Raw genomic sequence first — 19,803 nt, 5'->3', positions numbered from 1 at the left:
TGAACAAAAATGCCTCTCATGACAGAGCTTTCTCAAAACAGAAGTGAGCTAAAATCTGCAAATAGAACTCACTTTGTAGGTTTCAACAGAGTTCGCTAGGGTACTTCAGTTAGCACAGCTAAGCAGGCTTTGCCATAGCTTTACTAGAAAAATCTTTGTTTATAGGAATGGAATTTCTGAATTTCTCTGTTTACTATATGACTATCTATACTATTCTAAATGCTATTGGAAATCTCCACCTGTAGCCTGAAACATTTCCTTTTTTCCTATGTTTCATTGTGCTACCTTACTGGATGGTCCCTCCTATTAAAGCCTGGACTGTTCTCCAAATTATCTACTAAAATCTTAGGTCCTTTACTGACATACCAGATCTTAGCAACTTTCTGGATTTTACCAAACTGTACTACGTTAACAGACCCAGTGCCTACAAAGCATTTCTGGCAGACAATTTAAAATTCCTAGGCTAGCTGGATACTATGCAGATGATGCAGAACACAGGAAGTTGTTTGTTTATATTGCACTAAATTATAAAATTCAACTGACACTAGGGATAGAGTTCTGAACTTACTATCCAACTAACTTTATACTCATGCTTAAAATGCAAATACCTTCTAACTGGAAAATAACATAAAAACTGGCCAATCTCAAAATTTGGTCTCTACTTATTCCCTTCAAATGATGTTTCCCTTACTCATTAAAGTTCAGGACTGACGAGAGAGTTGCTGACAAAAATAATGCTCAACAGCAAAACAAATCAAAATTTCATTTCCCTTAAACTCCAGTGACCAAAACAAGTCACTAAATACTTAGCAGAGAGAAAAGAACCTCAATTAATTTTTTTTTCCTAATTATTCACCTAAGCATGTAAGTGCTAGAAGCCATACAACCTGAGGAGCAGTGGAAAGAGAGCAGTGGTTAGCTCCTCTATTCACATCCAGGACTTCAGAAACTGATAGCAAAGAGCTTGGAAGTTTGAGGTGGTTGCTGTCTTTGTTTCAGTCATAGGAAATACAACGCAATGAAGTCACAGCAGTATGAAAAATTACAGAAAAAGAGCAGATTGGCATCTAAACTTAGCATGTAAAAAAGGTAGCCTGGTGATTTGCCGTACAGACATGTAAACACAGCTATCAGTATATCCAAAATCTTTTCCTATCCTTATCATTTCTGTGAGTTTTATCTGGGCTTTGAACAGACAGTGCAGTTCAGTACATGCTATTGTGCAAAAAAGGTTTCTTCTATAAGACAAACAATAGAAGAGAAGACAAAGTTTCAGGAAAGTTCAAAAAAAAAACCTAGCTGAGTCAAAAAAGGTTTAGTCCTCTAAGGTAAATCATTCTACAGAAAACGGATCAAATTCCTTCAGCTTATTGTTTTCTATAACATGAGCAGACCTACCATAACTATGATTTGCAGAACTATTAATGCTGTTATTAACCGGATTTTAAAAGGTTTCAAATGACAATGTAAGCGCCAAATAAAGTGAGCTTTCAGTACTCATTAAAACAATGTGGAAGATCAATCTAATTACAGGAGTTGTAGTTGTTTGTTGAGAAGCTATTTATTCTGCAATACCCAATTGTATACAAACAAGATGCCTTGTTATTCCTCTGAGCAGGCAATAGTACTGAAAAACAACCATATAGTATGGCAAGATGCCCTTTCACCATGCTTAAAATCTGAAACAACAGTTCTGTTCAGAGAAAATCTCAGAGCAAATGCTCTTATAAATTTCAGCTTTGAATTAGATCGTAGATACTGATCACAAGACACCAACTAATCTGAATACTGCAGTATGAGCTAGCAAATTCAAATGGTGGCTCACTTCCAATAACACAGGCAGCAACTTCTCCATTCTGCAAGCCACTCCTTTTACCTCTACTGTACCTCCTCAGGAGAGAAAAATAAAAGGTATGCAAGCCTACAAATTTTAACATCATCAAGCCTCCTGGACAAATACTTTAAAAAAATTGAACAAATTGCTTAAATAAGTATGCTAAACAATTTATACAGAATTTAAGTATGACAGTAAAAATGACCAGACACTTTTAAGTGATAGCATTGTTCTTAAGAGGGATACCACGGAGCACCACAGTGCTCGTATTTTAAAAAGCAGGCAGGGACAAGCTAAGTGAGCTTTGAAATCACTCTAAGCAAGAGAGTAAGTCAACTTTGCCAGCTGACTTATCTTAAACAAACAAGATACCTTAATACTATTCATAAAACTAACTTCAAGCCATGCAAATGAAATACTTTTAAAATAACCATTATACTAAAAATGATCCTGAGAAGCAACACAATACACTTTATGCTTACCTTTTACAAGCTGTGGCCATTCGGTGACATCAGGGTGATCACAATTTTGAGTCACTGATTAAAAACGAGTTGTCACGCCAGTCCTGTGTCACACTGGGCTACGCATAAGCTTAACAACTCTAAATAAGTAAAAATAATTTAGTTAAAAGTCCTTACAAATTATTTTCAGCCAGTCCACTAAATAAAAACCATAAAACAGAAGAAAAATATTGATGCTAAGCATTATCTGCGGGATTAAGACCTACTGCACAAAAATTAGTTCACTTTTGAATGGCGTTCTAAGACTTCTAGAGTAACTCACTACAGTACACTCAACTGGTGAACTTGAAAATTCATCAACTTATTTTTAGCCTCTCTAAAAAAACAAATCCAAAACCCATCTCTTGGACCAGTGGAAAGCACCCAACGTCAAGACAACAAGCATTCAAAGATTTGGAAGCATGTGCGTAAATATGAACTGTAATTTCTAACTACAATAAAATTCCGTTAGTTGTTTCCCTGCTACAGCTCAATTAATACTGATTCCTAATGAGGCTCTATGTTCCCATGGGAGCAACATGTAACTTGCACTTTGCTGTGTGCCTCTCCCCAAAACAAACTAAGCTAAAGTTATGTAAAAGTTTCAGAGGAACAACCTTTGCTATCTGTGGCCAATTTTTTAGGTTCTTTGCTCCATTTACGCCACATGTACTCTCTCCTCTCCCTTAAATTTTCAAAAGTGTATTTTACCTGTCAATTGTTTCCCGTGATCTGGCTCCACCGTATAAATTGAAGGGTTGGTCCTTTACTTTGTCACGCAGGTGGCAGCCAATGATCACTCAGCAATACTCGTGCCCAGAGCGCCCTGGGACCACCCCAGCTGATTACTTCCATGGCTGAAAAGGAACCAGTTAGTCTCTTACCTACTGCTATTATCTACTCTAAACTAAAGTTAACTGATAAAATATTTCCAAACATAACCCTCAACACTCAATTTACCCCATTCTCTTTCCCACCCAAGCTCCTAGGTGCACGGGACAAAGACTGCAAAGAAAAAAGGCCTCTGATGGAGAGTCAGATCACAAACAGCATTATTCACTTTCAGTTAATATGAAGTTTTGATTAAAATTGAAATGTTATTACTGTATTTAGTAAATAAAAAGTTATCTTACTTTCTCTAAACAGCCAGCAGCTATGAAGGCAGACCTCTGTACAGTATCTGAGAAGTTTACTCCTGTGGCTCTAACCCAGATGAAACCCTACATTTGTAGGTTGCCATGTAGCAGAAGCCTCATACAGAAGCAAGGTGCACAAAGGCTAGCGAGCTATTGAGGGCACACCCGCAGCTCTCTGCAACACCCGCAGTCATAACAATCTGGTGCAAATACTAAGAGAGCACATCAGACAGCTTTAAATGTTTCAGTAAAGCAAGCTTTTGTGCTGCAGTCCAACCTATTACAAGAGCCTTTCAGTAAGGTCTTAGGTTTGATGAGCAGTCAAGCATTCTCAATGCTAATTCATATCTGTTGACTTTTGTCAGAGACACGAAATCACTGATCAGTAAGCAAGGCCCATGATTTTCTAAAGTTTGTCAGAAAAGCTGCTGACTTTTGCCATTCTACTACAATTTGCCATTCTGCTACAAACTCTGCAATGGAACAAAATTTGTATTAGTTTCGGAATGATGCTTACTAGTTTTATCGGATACATTCCTTGAGGTAGGAAAAGTGCCATTTAATTATTTTAACATCAGTAATATTTGAATCTTCTCATCTAAACATAAGTGCAGTTGACATAAGGAAAGTAAAAAAGAAGCAGGCTACCGAAAACCTCTGAAACAAAACAGAGGTTATCTAGTACCTATGTTTTACATGTGTAAATTGTCAAAGTTTAACTGAGTCAATGCCAGGAAAACGGTACAATGAATAAAAGTCAGTTGGAAAGGTTCCTCATCTGTCAACATTAAATGACAAACAGGGTAAAGATTTTCAAATTAATGTTTGCTGACCATCAGCTGTACAGAAAAGCAAACAGCAAAAACCAAGATGCTGATGCAAAACTAAGAAGCCTTAAAACACTGCTTATGGCATTCTGATTGTTTAAGACCTGACAATGTCCACTTTCAGGCAACTCTTAGCTTTAAAGAAAAGATGCCTATTCTGAGGCAGTGCTTTCTTCTAAAGTTAAATCTAAATTCTTGCTGCTTTCTGAATGGATGTGAAACGGCTCTGTAAAAATGCATTTAGAAATTAAAACCCCTTCTAGCTCTTTGCGCAAGTAAGTTTTATACTGGTCAAAGAGGACAGTGGTGTAATCTTTAATGCCTTCTTGGTTGGGAAACTCACAGTCTGTCTGACTGCTGGAAGTACCAGCTCACGTTCTGCAGCACACCAAATCACTCACTCCCTACCTAGACTTGTGACCTGTATCACCCAGACCATGGGCAAAAGCTAATTACAATAGTCTTCCATTCAAATGGAAGCACGTTAGAACACCAGGCTGACAGCAGCCTTAGTAAAACAGAGTTTTCCTGGGGCTGTTTCATATGGGAGAAGTCATGAACATGATTGTCAACAGTGAAGGAACGCATGAAGTGTTGGTGCTGGATTCAAAAACCATCAGATTTTGGAATGTTAAAGAATACGCACTGAGGTGGCAGCTCCACAATCATGGCCAAGACAAGTTTGTGCCCAGGCCTGACACAGATCCAACTCTGTCAGTCAGATTTACCACACCACCGAACATAGTATCTACAGCAGCTCGTAAAGAGAGGCAGCATCTGAACTGGCATGAATCTCACCGAGCTGAAGTTAACTCATCTAAGTTTTGTAGTGAAATTTGTATCTACAAATTGAATTTATCGTGGATCAGAGTTTTGAATCAGGTAGTTGCAGCATTTCTAATCTGGTACAAGATACCTTAAGACTAGATTTACTGTACTGGGGTCTAAAAATCTCATGTTACTTTTCAACAATCCAGATGCAAGAAATCTCAATGAATCATTTTCCCTTCTATCTCCTTCTCATCCTACCTTCCCCACCTATCCTTGCTGCCACTCCTGTAGGACAGAATATGATTGGCAAGGATTTCCTAGCACAGATGAAAGAATTCATTTTTCTAAAACCTTACTCATTCATGCATCAGCAGAGTACTGTCTGCTGGCAGAGTCCAGCATGTTGAAACATGGGGTGGGTGGGGAAGGAGACTGCCATCAAAGATCCCTTATTCTGAATCTAGTTTGAACAAAGGACATTTTGACTACTGGATCCAAACAAGGCAGAAAAAAAAATGGTAAGAGAGTCAAAGGACAGTACTTGATGAGGAAAGGGAAACCACACTGATGAACAGGCTAACATCTTGGAAAAGGGGATTACGAAGAATACGAAACTGACCTAAACCAACTGCTTTTCTGTCATAGAAATTCCTTTACAAAATATCTCTGGATATAACTTACCTTCTAGAAGGTAGGACCCTGCAACAGCAGCCCCAGAACAAATATTTATTCTTAGAGCAGAGTTACTCAAACAGATTTCTCTAGTCTTCACTGTCATGATTAGCATGGCTCACAGCTTAGGCTTTCACAGACACACAGAGCAGCTGAAAGTATCAAACGCAGTTTGTGCCTGTAGAATACGTCTAAGAAACCCGAGATGGCTGCTAGAGGCTCTTTGGGACTGGGCAGGCTCCAGTACACACACATCTGCATCTGCCTAGTGACTATTTACAAGAGGTAGATTCAACCAGGACTGCAGCAACCCATTATAATTAGCAAGACAATACACAAGATCCATGCCTTCAAACCATGTATCTGAAGAACCCTGTATGGCATGGAGTAGCACTCATCAAGAGGGAACAGGATAAATGATGTTTATGCAGCAGTTTGAGACTACACCCATTTCTCCAAGATGACAAAAGTGCAGATTTTCTGAAAAGAATGTTCCTATCAACTGAAAAAGAGAGAGGAAATAAAATAATAAATCCGTGAAAGAACAAGGAGTCAGAAACCAAGTTCAGGTGCTTAAAAAGGGGCTAAAAAACAACTTCATTGCATAGCCTGATGAGATCTTCTCTTTGCACATTTCATTTAGTCTTGAAAGTCTGGAATCACAAATGTGAGCCAAAAAGAGGCCCCCAGTTCCAAAACGCATAACCTAAAGCCACACCATGGAGAACATAAGTACCTATTTGTCAGCAATCAAAACTAAAGCCAAAAAACTTCCAAATTCCAGTTACAAATCATTTAATTGAAAGTTGTCACTTCTATGGATTTCCTATACCTATTACTTTCCCTATATTATTTGATATACAGGTGTTCAGTTTCTGTGACAGCACAGCTATCTGCCAGCTGACACCCAGTATCTGAGGTCTAGGAAAATCCTTGAGTGAAGGAACACTTTTTTTATTTAAACTATGACTTCTTATTGACCTTACCGAATGCCTAGGAGGTGGCATTTTTAAGCACTTAAGTTTCCTTTAAAAAAGAATTTAAGTTTTCACCCAAGCAATCCTTGATCCAAATTTTTTTAAGATTCTCTTTTTGACAGATGATCTAATGAACATGGGAGTGATTCACCTGTACAAAAGAAGTACCATGACCTTCCTTACCTTTGAGTGCCGGAATTTGAGTTGCTTAATTAAAAATAACCATCTCTCAAGATACAACTAAAGACAGCTTTTGTATATTTCCAAATCCCTCAAGAATGAATGCTCTTCTCAAATTTGATACATTTCCAGAATAACTTCAAATACCGTGATGAAACAGACAGTCATCACCTATACAGTAAAAGGTGCCCTCACAACTACCCTAGCTAGCTTACTACTACAAAAAAGGAACTGCCAACTAATAGGCAAACTGGCCTTTTATAACTTGAGATTGATTCATCACGTGGCCTGGAGGAAATTGTAGAATATTCGCCAAACCCCTAAGTTCAATCTTAACTGTCATTTGCAGGAAAAGGGGGGGGGGGGGGGGGGGAAGGTGTGCTCGAGACTTTAAATTTCCTGATAAGGTTGGAAACATCAATTGCTTTTGTTGCCTGCATGCTGCTTCCAACACAGAAAACAGGAAAAGACGTAAGATTCCAGAAGTTTTCTTCATGCAACTAATAGCAGGTCAAATTATCCTAAAGCAAAATAAAACAGCCACTAATAAAACCTGAATACATAAATCCTAATGGAGCTGCAAAAAACAGTAATAAGGCATCTATACGAATTTTTTCCCACTGCCTGGTAAACCAAACCATTCGACCAATAACAACAAATACAAAATCACATAGTTAGAAGACCAAACGAATTCGGTTCTGTCCTGGAAAATGCCAACTTAAAATGACTAAACCTAAAGGCAGTCACAACTGATGAGCATACACACACGCCACCAGTATTACAGCTAGAAGAACAGATACGACTCATTAAGGGTTCCTGTTCATCTGCACAAAGTACTTCAGACATATTCAAAACTAGAGCCCAGTTCTCCAATTATGGAATATTCTTCATAAGTGTTCCAGAAGTAGCAGAAAAGAGCCACAAAGAGAGCATGAAGATAGGAGAAAGTGCCTTGTGATTAGATAATGGAGAGTTCAAAGTTAATCAAGCTAATCAATATGGATACTGGAAGAAACTAAGTCCTCTCATAGCACAGAAAGAATACATAAAAAAGATCCTCCAATTAAACGAAAGCATATAAAACCCCCACATGACTAGAAACTGAAGGCTGACATACAAATTACAGTAGGAACACAAGCATGCAGGATAGTGAGGACAATTAACATATGAATAAATTACTTGGGGTGGGGATCTGAATTGGCTACTATCTTCAAATTAAAGCTGATCCCATTCTGGAATTTACACTTCAGTAAAAACACAAGTAACTGAGTTTAATAAAGGTAGAATTTGGTGCATCTCAATAGACGAAGATCAACTACAGATTTATATAAAAACTTCATCCTATAATATCTGTGTACTTACTTTTCCTTGATGTCAATATTCCACAAATCACATAGTAACAGAAAAAGGTCTAGTGCTTCCTTCCCCCCGCCCCAAAGACTAAAGGCGTGCGTTATTCTTATTTTCCACAACTGCCTCTGCAATTCTGGACACTAGATTTCCACTTCAGCATTTGTTTTTGATTTGATATTTCAGTAAGATCAGATATACTTTATTCACCTTTGTAAAAGAGGGAAAGACCTGAAATTCTCTTTAGCTTCTGCATTTTTCGCTTAGACCATGGCTGATTTTTCTTCCACTACACACACACCTTATTTTTTGCAGCAGAACCTTTTTTTTCTATCTCAGTTATGCCTGCTACTTCAGGCTCCCTCCAAAATGATATATAGTTATGAATGGAAAGCCCCTCCTACATCAGGAGGTGAAATCCAATCATCATTTAAATTTCTTTTAGTAACTCTCCTTTTACTGGCTAGGTATCACATTATGTCATTTTCCAAACAGGTAAGTTTTACAGCTTCACTTCAGCTTTAATATTCAAACTTTTATTCCATCTGTCCTTTTGCTTATGCTTTCTTTTGCCACCCATCTTCCATGCAGCCTTCCATGTAAAGTACCTTTCTGTTCACCAGGTTCTCCAGTGTCACCAGCATATTTGTTTATATATAGTTCATATTAAGACCAAGCAATCATGCAATTCTGTAGCATAATATTCAGCTTTTGTGATGTTCCATTAGTATTCATTATTCAAGTTGTGGGGGATTAAAGGGGAATTCTTGTTCATCAGTTTATGAAGCGCATACCATTACAAAGACTCTACGCATACATACAGTGGCAAGCAGTTAAAACATTCAGAAAAAAGCAGCCAGCAGAAATAACGGCAATAAAGAAATAACAGTTTAGGTTTGAAGAAAAGCCATCGTACACACAACTGGTATTGAAACTGGAGAGCAACAAGCAGGTGGGTGGTCCCAGTGGTGCTGTGGGTGCAAAAATAAATATACGCTACCTGCCAGATGCCTGCTAGAGTAAAGGACCAATCTATACAATTCTCTCAGGAACATCTGGATTGTGATAATGTGACATGGCTTTTTAAGAGATTTACAGTTTTTAATTAGGACATACTATATTTAAAGTTTCAGCTTAGAATTAATCATTTTGGCTCCTGTCTATAGCTTCCCACGAAACTGAACTTAAAAAAAAAAGACACCCAACAACCCTTCTGCAAGGTTGAGATTTCAAAACTTTAAACATGTTCTTATGCTAAATATCTTCAAAGCAAAAATCTAGACATAAACACACAGGGGATAAAACTTGTATCAGCCGTTATTGAGTTCTTCCCCACATCTTCAGTGGTTAAAAAAAAAAGTACACACATAGCTTAGAAGTAGTTGTTGAAGTAACTACATACAATTTTATATATGCATTCACAGACCTATTTAATATGGTAGAAAAATGAACTTAAACAATAATTGTTTTTCTGAATGCAGCAATGCAAAAAGTTTCAAAAATTTTCTATGTACCAAGTTGCAGAACTACAGAACTTAAGGGACACTACAGAGTGGTGCAGTTATTCCATACTACCAGGTTTCTCCACTAGACTACACCAGAATAAAGTCAGAAAATGGAAATTAAAATAATAACGACAAGTTAAGGTTCCAACCTTGCTGTAATGCATGTACATATTTTTAAGCTGGCTGGACATTTAAGAGCCTAGACAAAAAGAGATACCATGTGCCATGGGCTCATGTTAGCACTGCTACTGAAGGTTACATTTCTGTATTTCCTGACATTCCAATCTGCAAATCTGACTTACACTGATATTTGCTTAAGTTTTCTAGTAGTTCTGAACTTACTTTGCAAGTCATACCTAAAAACTGTGTAAGTCTCACTATAAACATGCTCAGCAGCAAGGAAGAAGAAAAAAAACTTTCAGAAACAGCACTGGTTCTTATCCAATCCATGGCGAAAAAGATGGATGGTAGCAGCATGATGCCGAGCTTGTAAAACAAATTAAAAGGGAATTCATCAATATTGTACCATCAGTATTTATGTTCTCCAAGAGAAACTAAGTAACTCAGTTTTCTAGAGAACTATGTCTAAGTAATAGACATCACAGTCAAAAAAATATGGGAAAAATGAACTACTTTTTTTAATTCAGGGAACAAAAGTATAAATACTTGTTATTATGATTATTAGCAGACACACAATATAAGTGAAAACATAAACATACCATATCTTTCCAGAGCTGCAGAAACTTGTTCTTTCAAATTCTAAAGTGGACTTCTACAGTTCTTGTACCTATAATGCAAAACATTACATTTCAGTTTTTGCACTACGCTCCATACCAAGCTGAAACTCAATGCAACTTCAAAATGATACATTCAAGGATGGCCATTCAGTTAGTCACAAGTTTGCAAGTAAAGGAAACATATACTTAGAATCATAGAATAGAATCATAGAATATCTCAAGTTAGAAGGGACGCATAAGGATCATCAAGTCCAACTCCCTGCTTCTTGCAGGACTACCTAAAACTAAATCATATGACTTCCCAAACTAAATCATACTTCCCATAAAAACCACAAGAGAAAAAGAGAAAATACTTAGTATGTTAGGAAAACTACAAAAGCAGAAAGTCCATACACACAGTGTTCCCTATTTTTTCCTCTGTAGTGATGCAATAGAGTTTTACAATTCCATTCATCCAGTTCATTATAAATATCCATTTCCTTCCTCTGGAAGATCCTGGCAAGGTTTCTCCTCCCTCCCCCCTTTTAAAAAAAAAAAAAAAAAAGAATTGGTATTTGAAATAAGAAAAAAACCCCAACACTCAAAAGAAGTCACAGATAAAACCACATCTTTGTCTTGGCCGCACAAAACTGCTGGAGTTTGATAAGCTTTTCTAGAAACTGTTCATTTTCAGGGAAGCTATAATTAACAAGGGATGCATGACTAAAACATACTCCAAACATTTTCACAGACACCTAAAAGCACAACCAATTTCAGGGGAAAAAAGTGACAGAAAGAGGCACGTAACTAAAGAAATCTAGTAATTACTTTGCAAAAAGTTACTCATTTGACAGAGTATCACATTTTCAGTACTGTGAAGATTTAATATTTAATTTCTTGGTTCTAAAACTCTATTAAGAACAAACAAATCCAATGCAGCTGATTTTGGTTGATGTCCAAAATAGATGAGAGTTCCCATGAAGGAAACCCTGATCTAGTTGCCTTAAGAGTACATTCAGGTTTGTCTTAAAAGATGTCAAACCACAGAGAACCCATACAGTACCAAAGGCCCAATTCTTTATCAGGGATGTGAAATGGGGTGATCCTGGACTGACACAGTCATGCCAGTAAAGCTCTACAGCCCTAACAGTTTGTACACAATTTTTTGTATTTAAAGAAAAAAGTTAAATAGGGCACCCTACCTGTTTCTTGAAACAGGATTGCTATCTCAACAAACAATTATGATAATTATGTGGATTTATGTACAATTAGGATTAATGAGTTAATGTTATGCAACTGTGTCAATAAAACTTTACTACCATTCAGAAGGAAACAAAAGAATAAATTTGTCTGAACAATATGAGACAGTAACTGATGGTTTTTCTGTTCGGAGGTGGCACTTCCACTCCATACCAACAGCAGAAATCCAGAATATCTATCTTATATTCTATTAAAAAAAATAATTCTTCATTCACTGTGATGCCATTAGACAAACTCAGTTAAAAGTATTCTGACAAACGTGACCAATATTTTCACATCTTGTACACAGGACCTCCAGCTTAAACTCCAATGTATATGTTTGTTGATGTACACACACAGAACAATGTCATCTATACAAAATTCACTCACTCTCTTTCTAAGGTACAAAAGCACCAACTTTCAGTGTGCAGAGTACGAGCATAGCATAAAGTACAGCATGAAAAAGTATCACAAATACATCTATCTTATGATTATTGCCCAGCAATAGGAGAAAAGAAAACAGAGGTTCCCAACATAACTGAGGCTATGTAGTTTAAGACAGTACAATTTACAGAAGAAACAAGACCACAGTGGAGGACATGGAGGCAGGGGATTTGTTTAATAACACGTAGCTAGCAGTAGAAGAGCAAGTAATTCCAACAGCACAAAACTGAAGCTCCTGGACTTACAGTTCTCTTTCCTCAATCTCCTCCCACCAGCCACCACCAAGGCAGGGCAGGAGTTCAGCAGTCTACAAAGAAAATTTGCTCAAAGGCTACATGAACAACAACAAAATGGAATACGGAATCTGTAATGCTTGTCTAAAAGGAATGAAAATAATTTCATGAAGTCAGATGTGCTTCAACATTCACCTTTAGTATACTTATTAATTAGCATTAAGCCACATCCCCCTAAAAAAAAAAATGCAAATGGCAAATGTGACTAAAAGCATGGCTAACACTATTGCTTCCACTCATCATAATAAAATCTTGATTTGTCACATGACCAGAGCCAAAAGAGCTGCTTTTTTACAACTATGTCATACATTTTCAGTACGAAAAACAGACTTCAAGGCACACTGAATGACATTAACAAAGACGGTAAGCTACTGAATTAACCAAACCGTAGAGTACAGAACCGCAAAACATTTAAGAAATGAATTATAAATTACAAAAAATACTTTGCAACTCTCATGTCTGGCCTGATGAAAGACATCATGAAGTTACCTTTATCAGGTACTTAAACAATGTTTCCCCCCCCCCTTTTTTTTTTTTGCAAAAACTGTCACAAGACAGGAGTAGAAGAAAAAAAAATTCTGAGCGCACTACCCTAAAGAAAATGGTAGGTATTTTACCTAGTATCATAGATTTTCTCGCACAATTTCAAATATCTAAGTTCAAATAAGAATAATTTTCTTCCACAACTAACTTTCCTAATATAACAATGTTAGCCAAATAAAAAACAAGTATTCACAAACATCCTTCTTTCAATAAGATATGCAGGTCATAGGAACCACGCAAATGGATTATTTATCACCACCTTGCAACATACAGGGCTCAACCTTTGCAACCAAAAAATACCAGTATTTCACAGAAGTGATACACTCTCTTAAGAGCTCCCATGGAACTTGCAGGTTGTATGGACTATAAGCGTGTATTTCTATGGTCCACACTAGGCAAGTTTTGCTACAACAGCTGAAATACATCTAGGTGCTGCTACTGCAGCCAGTGTACGCTAGTATACCTTGGACTTTCTAAAAATAAAATAGGGTATATACATTTATTAAACCACAATATTAATCACCAAGACTTTGGACATGAGATTTCACTATGAAATAAAAAGTAATCATTATCTGAATATGGCTATACAAATAAGAAAGATGAAAACATCATATTGGAAATAGAAATTCTGAAGTAGATAGAGGATAGACCTCTTCAGTATTATCTAGCTTTGTAAAAGTTTTTGATACCTTTTAAGACAATGAAGAATACCATACTGTAAAATGAAAATATTTTAAGCATTAAAGTAATCAGCTCAAACACATGACTAACCATAATGCAAAAGAAAAACTCATCTACAACTATGGTTGCATTTCCTGAAGCATTTTGACCCGCAGCCCATTTTAGAAGTTCAGCTCCTTTAAGAGCCACTCCACCACCCTCTAACACCCCAAGCCTGCTGAACTGCAGCTGCTCCAACCTGGGTCCCACAGAGCATACCAGAGCAGGAGTACACAAGTAGTGCCAGAGCCTGGCTGCCTGGACAAGTCTGGCATCTCTCAGCACCATGCAAGCTTGGCAACATGTTACAGATAGCTCTTGTGCCTCCCCTGCACTCAGCTCCTAAAGGTAAGGGAGAGGGGGTGTTTATTTGTCATTCTAATCTCCACATTACAACAATTTCTTTGGTGTAACGATTATCAAGGAAGTATCAACGAGTCCAAAAAGGGGTCCACCAAAGGAGGTAAGAGCGTTGTCTCCTATATGAAGGAGAGATGAAGAACTAGCTTCAGCCCTAAACTCTAGCTCGGTCAAGACAGCAGAAGTCCTGCCAAGGTCCCCACAGGACATCAGAATGAAAAGCAAACCATGCGGATTAATTGCTGCCAGGCAATTATGCAACAACCACCAAACCCAAATACAGGTTCCATGATTCTCTGCTTGTGATCCCATCGGTTGATGCAAGGCCCACCAAGACCAAATTTCCATTGGGTTTCAAACTGAGATACTTACAGTACCTGAGTACCTTCCAGTTTTTGAGACACTTAAATTTTGTGTTATTTAGTTACTTAGGCCACAGCTTTGAAATTATGTCATACAACGACTGAACATGAAAAAAAGTAGCAGCCTCCATATCAAGCAGCCAACTGGTACATCAGTTCAAGTTTGTGCTAAAACATCACCGCTGTAATTCACCTCTGGTACAGTCCCACTGTTGACATACTACACAAGATAAGCATGATTCTCAAAGGTAAAGTATGTGAACATAGAACATGTTTTTAAAGCTATTTGGATGGATGCAAACAGTAACAATTTTTGATGAAAAGTCTTGAACAGCTATATACTGTAAATATCCTTTTCAAGCCACCAGATTACAAAAAAAAAAGAAAACGAGTCCGAACATCTGCTTCACTAACTAGAAGTTTCTCTTAAAACATATATACCTCTGTTCTAAGGAAATGCAAGCTGCTTCAAAAGAAGCAGGTCACCCCTCTTACCTAAGACAGTGAAGTGAGGGTCCAGAGGGAAGCCACCCATTTAGTTCCACTCAGCTGAACAACTGCAGCTTCTCCTAATTCTTCACCACCCTGTAAAACACAGGTAAAGAACCATGCAGGATGGTAATGGGAAGAGTATCGGTAAAGACTGACTTCCGCCCCCTTCCTCCATTCAGCAGTTTGCATAATACAGGGAAGCAGGCTCAACCTATTAAAAGTAAGAAGTTGTTAATGCTTCCTTTAAGAGATTCATTCATAAGAGTATTTGTGAGACAGAACACTATGGTAATATTTAATTTATAATGTAATTTTGCAACCAGTAAGTTATTTTGTCATTAACAAGTTCTGTCACTCCTAGCCACAAGAAGGTGGAACTATTCAAAAATAGCAATTTAAAGTGCTATTTGTTCACATGTTACATTGCCAAGCATGAATCCTGGATCTCAACATTATTTGATGTTATCTTTTTTTATATTTCTCCTATGAGATTATTTTCCTGAAGAAACGTCTCACCAGCTGGTATAGCTACTGAAGCATTGCTTCATTACAAAATATTACCTTTACGTTGTATTTGCTGACTTTCTGCTAACCAACCAGATACATTACACACATTATTATTCATATGAACTAGCTTTCTTCCCAAATTTTCATTCATGGGCAATACAGCCTTACAAGGCTGTCAGGCACTGCCTGTAAATACAGGAAGTTAATGCAGTAAATGTTAAGGTCAAAGTATTTAAGGTGACAAAAGTCACTTCAAATGCGATTTGCTCATTGCTGTTGTCTCTGGGAGCCAACTATTTAGCAAAGCTTACAACACTCTCCTGGGAGGAGGGGAGATTTTTTTTTTTAAAAAAGTAAATATCATATTCTAAACTATTTGTTACAGACCGTGACAGCCAATGTACTACCCCTCTCCTTCCATGTACAAATCAGAATTTGATTAATGACAGAAGCTTCTCTATAAAACTCATAGCTACCTTAAATATACTGGATAGTTCAGAAAAAGTGTAAAACATACCTCCTTTGCTTAAAAATCAATATCAATTCATTAACTAAAGTGGAGCGAAGACCTGGCTCACAGTACCAGAAACAAAGATTGACACTGGAAATGAGATATATACCTACATACTTTAGGAATTCTCTCCTCTTGTCCCTCAATTGCATGTTCTATTTTTAAGGATTAGTGGCTTTTACCTTCCAGTGTATGAATAGACTGGTGTGGGCAGGGAGAAAGACATTTCCTGCGTTTAAAAAAAGATTAATTCTCTCTGGACATTCACTAAGTAAACTGAAACCAAAAGTAGCAGAGGCAAAAGAAATAAAATAAAATTAAAAAAATCTTTCCTGCATAGCAAAAACTAAGATGATGTGTATTTACAAACATGTAAACACTAAATTCGTTCCATAAGTGTCATATAATGTACTACACTAATTATTGTTTATACAAAATGTTATATGCTTAAACATGCTCACAATTAAACATGTTTACGACTATTAAAACTTGACTCAAAGATATTTCCCCCCCTAATTATGTATTTGGTTAAGTAGAATAGAGAACTAGTGAAGAACACATCAACAAAGCACATATTCATAATGAAATAAGCATGATTTTACACTGGGGTACATACGTAATTTCATATTTCCAAAGCAGATTTTCTCCTACAAAAAGCAAAGTTAAATGAAAATAAAGAGAACCTGTTTTACTTTCTCAAGTTGATTAGAACAGAGACAAACTCAAGGTGCTCTAACAGGGACTCTAACAAGCTGAGAACATCCCTAGATGTATTAACAAATATACAGTTTTAACTTCCATTCACAAAACAATCATCATTTGCATATGTCTTTAAGCAGTGCCAGTAATTAAAAAAACCTAAAAGTTTTGTTTGCTATTAAAAAAAGGATCAAACCCACACAATGTTACAGTTCTAAAGAGGACCTGGACTGAGAGATCTAGGCTTTGAAACTCACTGCTGTGAAAAAGTTAAACACCTTTGCTTTTTCAAGTCTGCCTTTCCTTCAGTAACTTTTTTTTTTTTTAAAAACAGTCACACAATCATACCCTTAAATCCCCCAAACAAATAAAACCATTTATTTTGCCATCTAGCTTGGAGCTTTTATTTCTAAATTCTTGGGAGATACTCAGGATACTCCGGATACTCCAGTGAGGAGAAATAGCAAACAACTCTGGTAAACAGAAAAAGAACTTGTTAATTCCAGTATGAGAGATGCTACTTAAATAGCAAACATTTAGAGTGGAATGGAAGGTATTCATAAAAGAGAGATGAAGTATCCGTAATATTGAACTGAAATAATGTCAATTAAAGGTATTTTTCGGCCCTATAAACCTAAGTAGTGGTCTAGCTTTTCTTCTAAGGTTTGTCTGTATCCAATTGACAGAACATTACTATTACGAAGACAAGTCATAAAGCACTGCAAACCGCATCTGTTTTAAAAGTCAAATGTATGTGAGGAAAACTATTGAATAACCATAGCAATTTGGTAATGCACATATTTTCAATTCAACACACTCATTAAACTGCGTTTCACAGTACTTTCAAGTTAAAAAAAAGGTACCTTTAACTGCTTCCAAGATGAAAGGGCACAGAGTATTTACTGCCAGCACCCAAACCAAGCAGTTTGTGAAAACTGTAAAGCCCATTTTCCAGCACTTTTCATTCTTATCAAGAGGTACCTCTCACCATCTCCTTTATTCTCCTACCCAGTCATAGATGTCTAACAATGCAGTTAAACGTAAGAGTGTATCTTCTCCCTTAGCAGGAAATCTCTCTCTAACTGGATGCTATTTGCATGAATTAGGAACTTAATCTTATCTTTCAGACCTCTCCCTTTCAAACCAGTCAAAAAAAAAAAAAAGATAAACTGAAAATAGTAGGTTTTACTTCCTTAGGAAATCAAAGCTAAAATCAGGTACAATTTCCCACTGAGGAACTTTTTGGTAGGCATGCAAGAGGCATGGTAAAACCAATCTGACAAGCTGATTCTCACAGAACCTCAGGTTTGCAGAGACTCCTACTGAGGTATGGAAGTTTCCATACAGACACAGAGGGACCATCCCTGAAGTGATGTGCAAGACACAGGCTTTGTCTCAGAATTAGAACATCGCTTACGTAGAGGGAAACATAAACAAGTATTTCCATTAACTGGAAGAAAAAAAAGCATTAACTACAAGTCTATAGCTTACAGGTTCTTGTCACTTAAAGGAGAGTTGTGGAACATGTTTTGTTTCCTAAGCAGTAGTAACTTCTGAATGACCATGTCACATCATCTTAGACACCTGATTTACAAATCGATTGTGAACCATAACAACCCACAGAGTTCCTTTAAAAGAAATACTGCAGGTACACTTAAAAACTGAAACCCAGCAAGTCCTGCAGTCAGGAGTGACAGATCACGTTTATCAGCAAAACAGCCTGTTCACAGGTTAGCAGATCCAACTCTTCAGGCTGGACAGAAGGTAACACGAGCACGTGAACATACCTACTTTGCTAAGCAGGCCTTGCACACTAGTTATGCACCCTCGCAGTACTTCCCATACCCATACCTCCCCGACTGCCACAGCTGGCCACGCCGAAGGCACCGAGGCACCCCATGCCCACAGCGGTCCGGCGGAGCCGGCACCGCCACTGCGCCGCTCGGCCCAGCCGGGAAACTGAGGCAGGGGCAGGCTGGGTTCACCCAAGGTCGCCTAGCAAGCCCGGTTTCTCCGGGGGGCGGGCTGAAGCCCGGAGCCGCCCGGCCTTCCCGCTCCTGGGGAGGGAGGGTGCAGCCCCGCACCCATGTGCCTCACGGGGAGGAGGGAGGGGACCACCGAGGCCACGCACCCCTGCCGCCCGCCTTCCCCACCGGAGGTGGGGGATCTCCCCGCCGGAGGGAAGCGGGCAGGGTCGCCTCCCGGCCCCCTCCCCTTCAGGGCCGGCGTCAGACGGCCGCCATCCCCCCTCCCGGCCCTCCCCCGGGCCGGGCGCTGCGCAGCGCCTACCGACCTGGGCGCCGCGGCCTGCTGCTCCCGGTCACTCCCGGCGCCACCGCCGCCCGGGCTCATGCGGGGGCCGCAGGCGAGGAGGAGGAGGTGCCGCCGCTGCTGCTGCTGCCGGTGGAGCCGTCGGGGCCCCGGGGCGGAGGAGACGGGGCCGCGGCCTGGCGGGGCGGGGAAGGGAAGGGAGGGGAAGGGAGAGGCGAGCGGCCTGGCGAGGCCGGCGGCGCGGCGCGCAGGGGCAGGAGGGCGGGCCGGGCCCGCGGGTGCGCCTCCTCTCGCGGACTCGCTTGCTCTCAGCCCGAGCCCCGCGCCACCATCTTGGGAGCAACGCGGATATCGGCGCGGCGCAAGCTCGGAGGACTCGCGGCGGGCGGGGGTGGGGGGGCAGGAAGGAGGACCCACTGTGTCCCGGCGTGCAACGCGGGCGGGGGCGGGCGAACGAGGCGGCTGCGCCACACTACCCACCGCGCGAAACCATAGAGTTCCCGGGCCGGTTCCTTCCTGACTTTTTCACTCGCGGCGCCCGGCGGAAGGGAGCCGAGGCGGCGCCTGCGTGCCTGCATGCGTGAGGCGGGAGCCGCCATGTTGGAAGAGGGCAACGGCGCGATGGGGTAGCGGCGGCCTGGGCGGGGCGGAGCTCGGAGTCGCGCATGCGCGTGCGCAGGGCCCCGGGGGGGCGGGCGATCCCGGGCGGGGCGGGGCGGGGAGCGGAGGCCGTCGAGAGCATACAGAAGTGTACGCATACACGCACCTAAACACGCACACACATATACGTGTGTGCGTTGATGGGCGCACACACGTACATATATAGAGGCATACAGGGGGACGTACACATAAACACACGTATGGAGGCGTACATGGGCATACATGTCCGAATGC

General features: G+C 39.6%; 1 protein-coding gene across 15 annotated transcripts in view; it reads right to left on the bottom strand.

Annotated features, from left to right (window-relative positions):
* Window positions 1-19,496, bottom strand: part of UBE3A (ubiquitin protein ligase E3A) — a 53,563-nt gene extending 34,067 nt beyond the window's left edge. For 3 of the 15 annotated variants that reach the window (XM_075135343.1, XM_075135453.1, XM_075135404.1), the window contains exons 1-5: window positions 18,932-19,290; window positions 14,925-15,014; window positions 10,472-10,539; window positions 3,046-3,191; window positions 2,317-2,435 (exon numbers count right to left, since the gene is read on the bottom strand). Coding sequence is in view for 7 of the 15 variants with exons in the window: in XM_075135404.1 (XP_074991505.1) it covers window positions 2,317-2,336 (20 nt within the window). In the remaining 8 variants the exon portion in view is untranslated. Of the gene's footprint in view, window positions 1-1,598; window positions 1,680-2,316; window positions 2,436-3,045; window positions 3,192-10,471; window positions 10,540-14,924; window positions 15,133-18,931; window positions 19,291-19,326; window positions 19,346-19,389 lie in introns of those variants that run through there. The other 12 variants (XM_075135352.1, XM_075135413.1, XM_075135361.1 and 9 more) reach the window with 11 other exon arrangements.
* Window positions 19,497-19,803: the final 307 nt, after the last annotated feature.

Source organism: Calonectris borealis, chromosome 1 (genome assembly GCF_964195595.1).
Source record: "Calonectris borealis chromosome 1, bCalBor7.hap1.2, whole genome shotgun sequence".
Lineage (NCBI taxonomy): Eukaryota > Metazoa > Chordata > Aves > Procellariiformes > Procellariidae > Calonectris > Calonectris borealis.
Note: the sequence above shows the minus strand (reverse complement) of the source record. Positions and strands in the feature narration are given on the sequence as shown.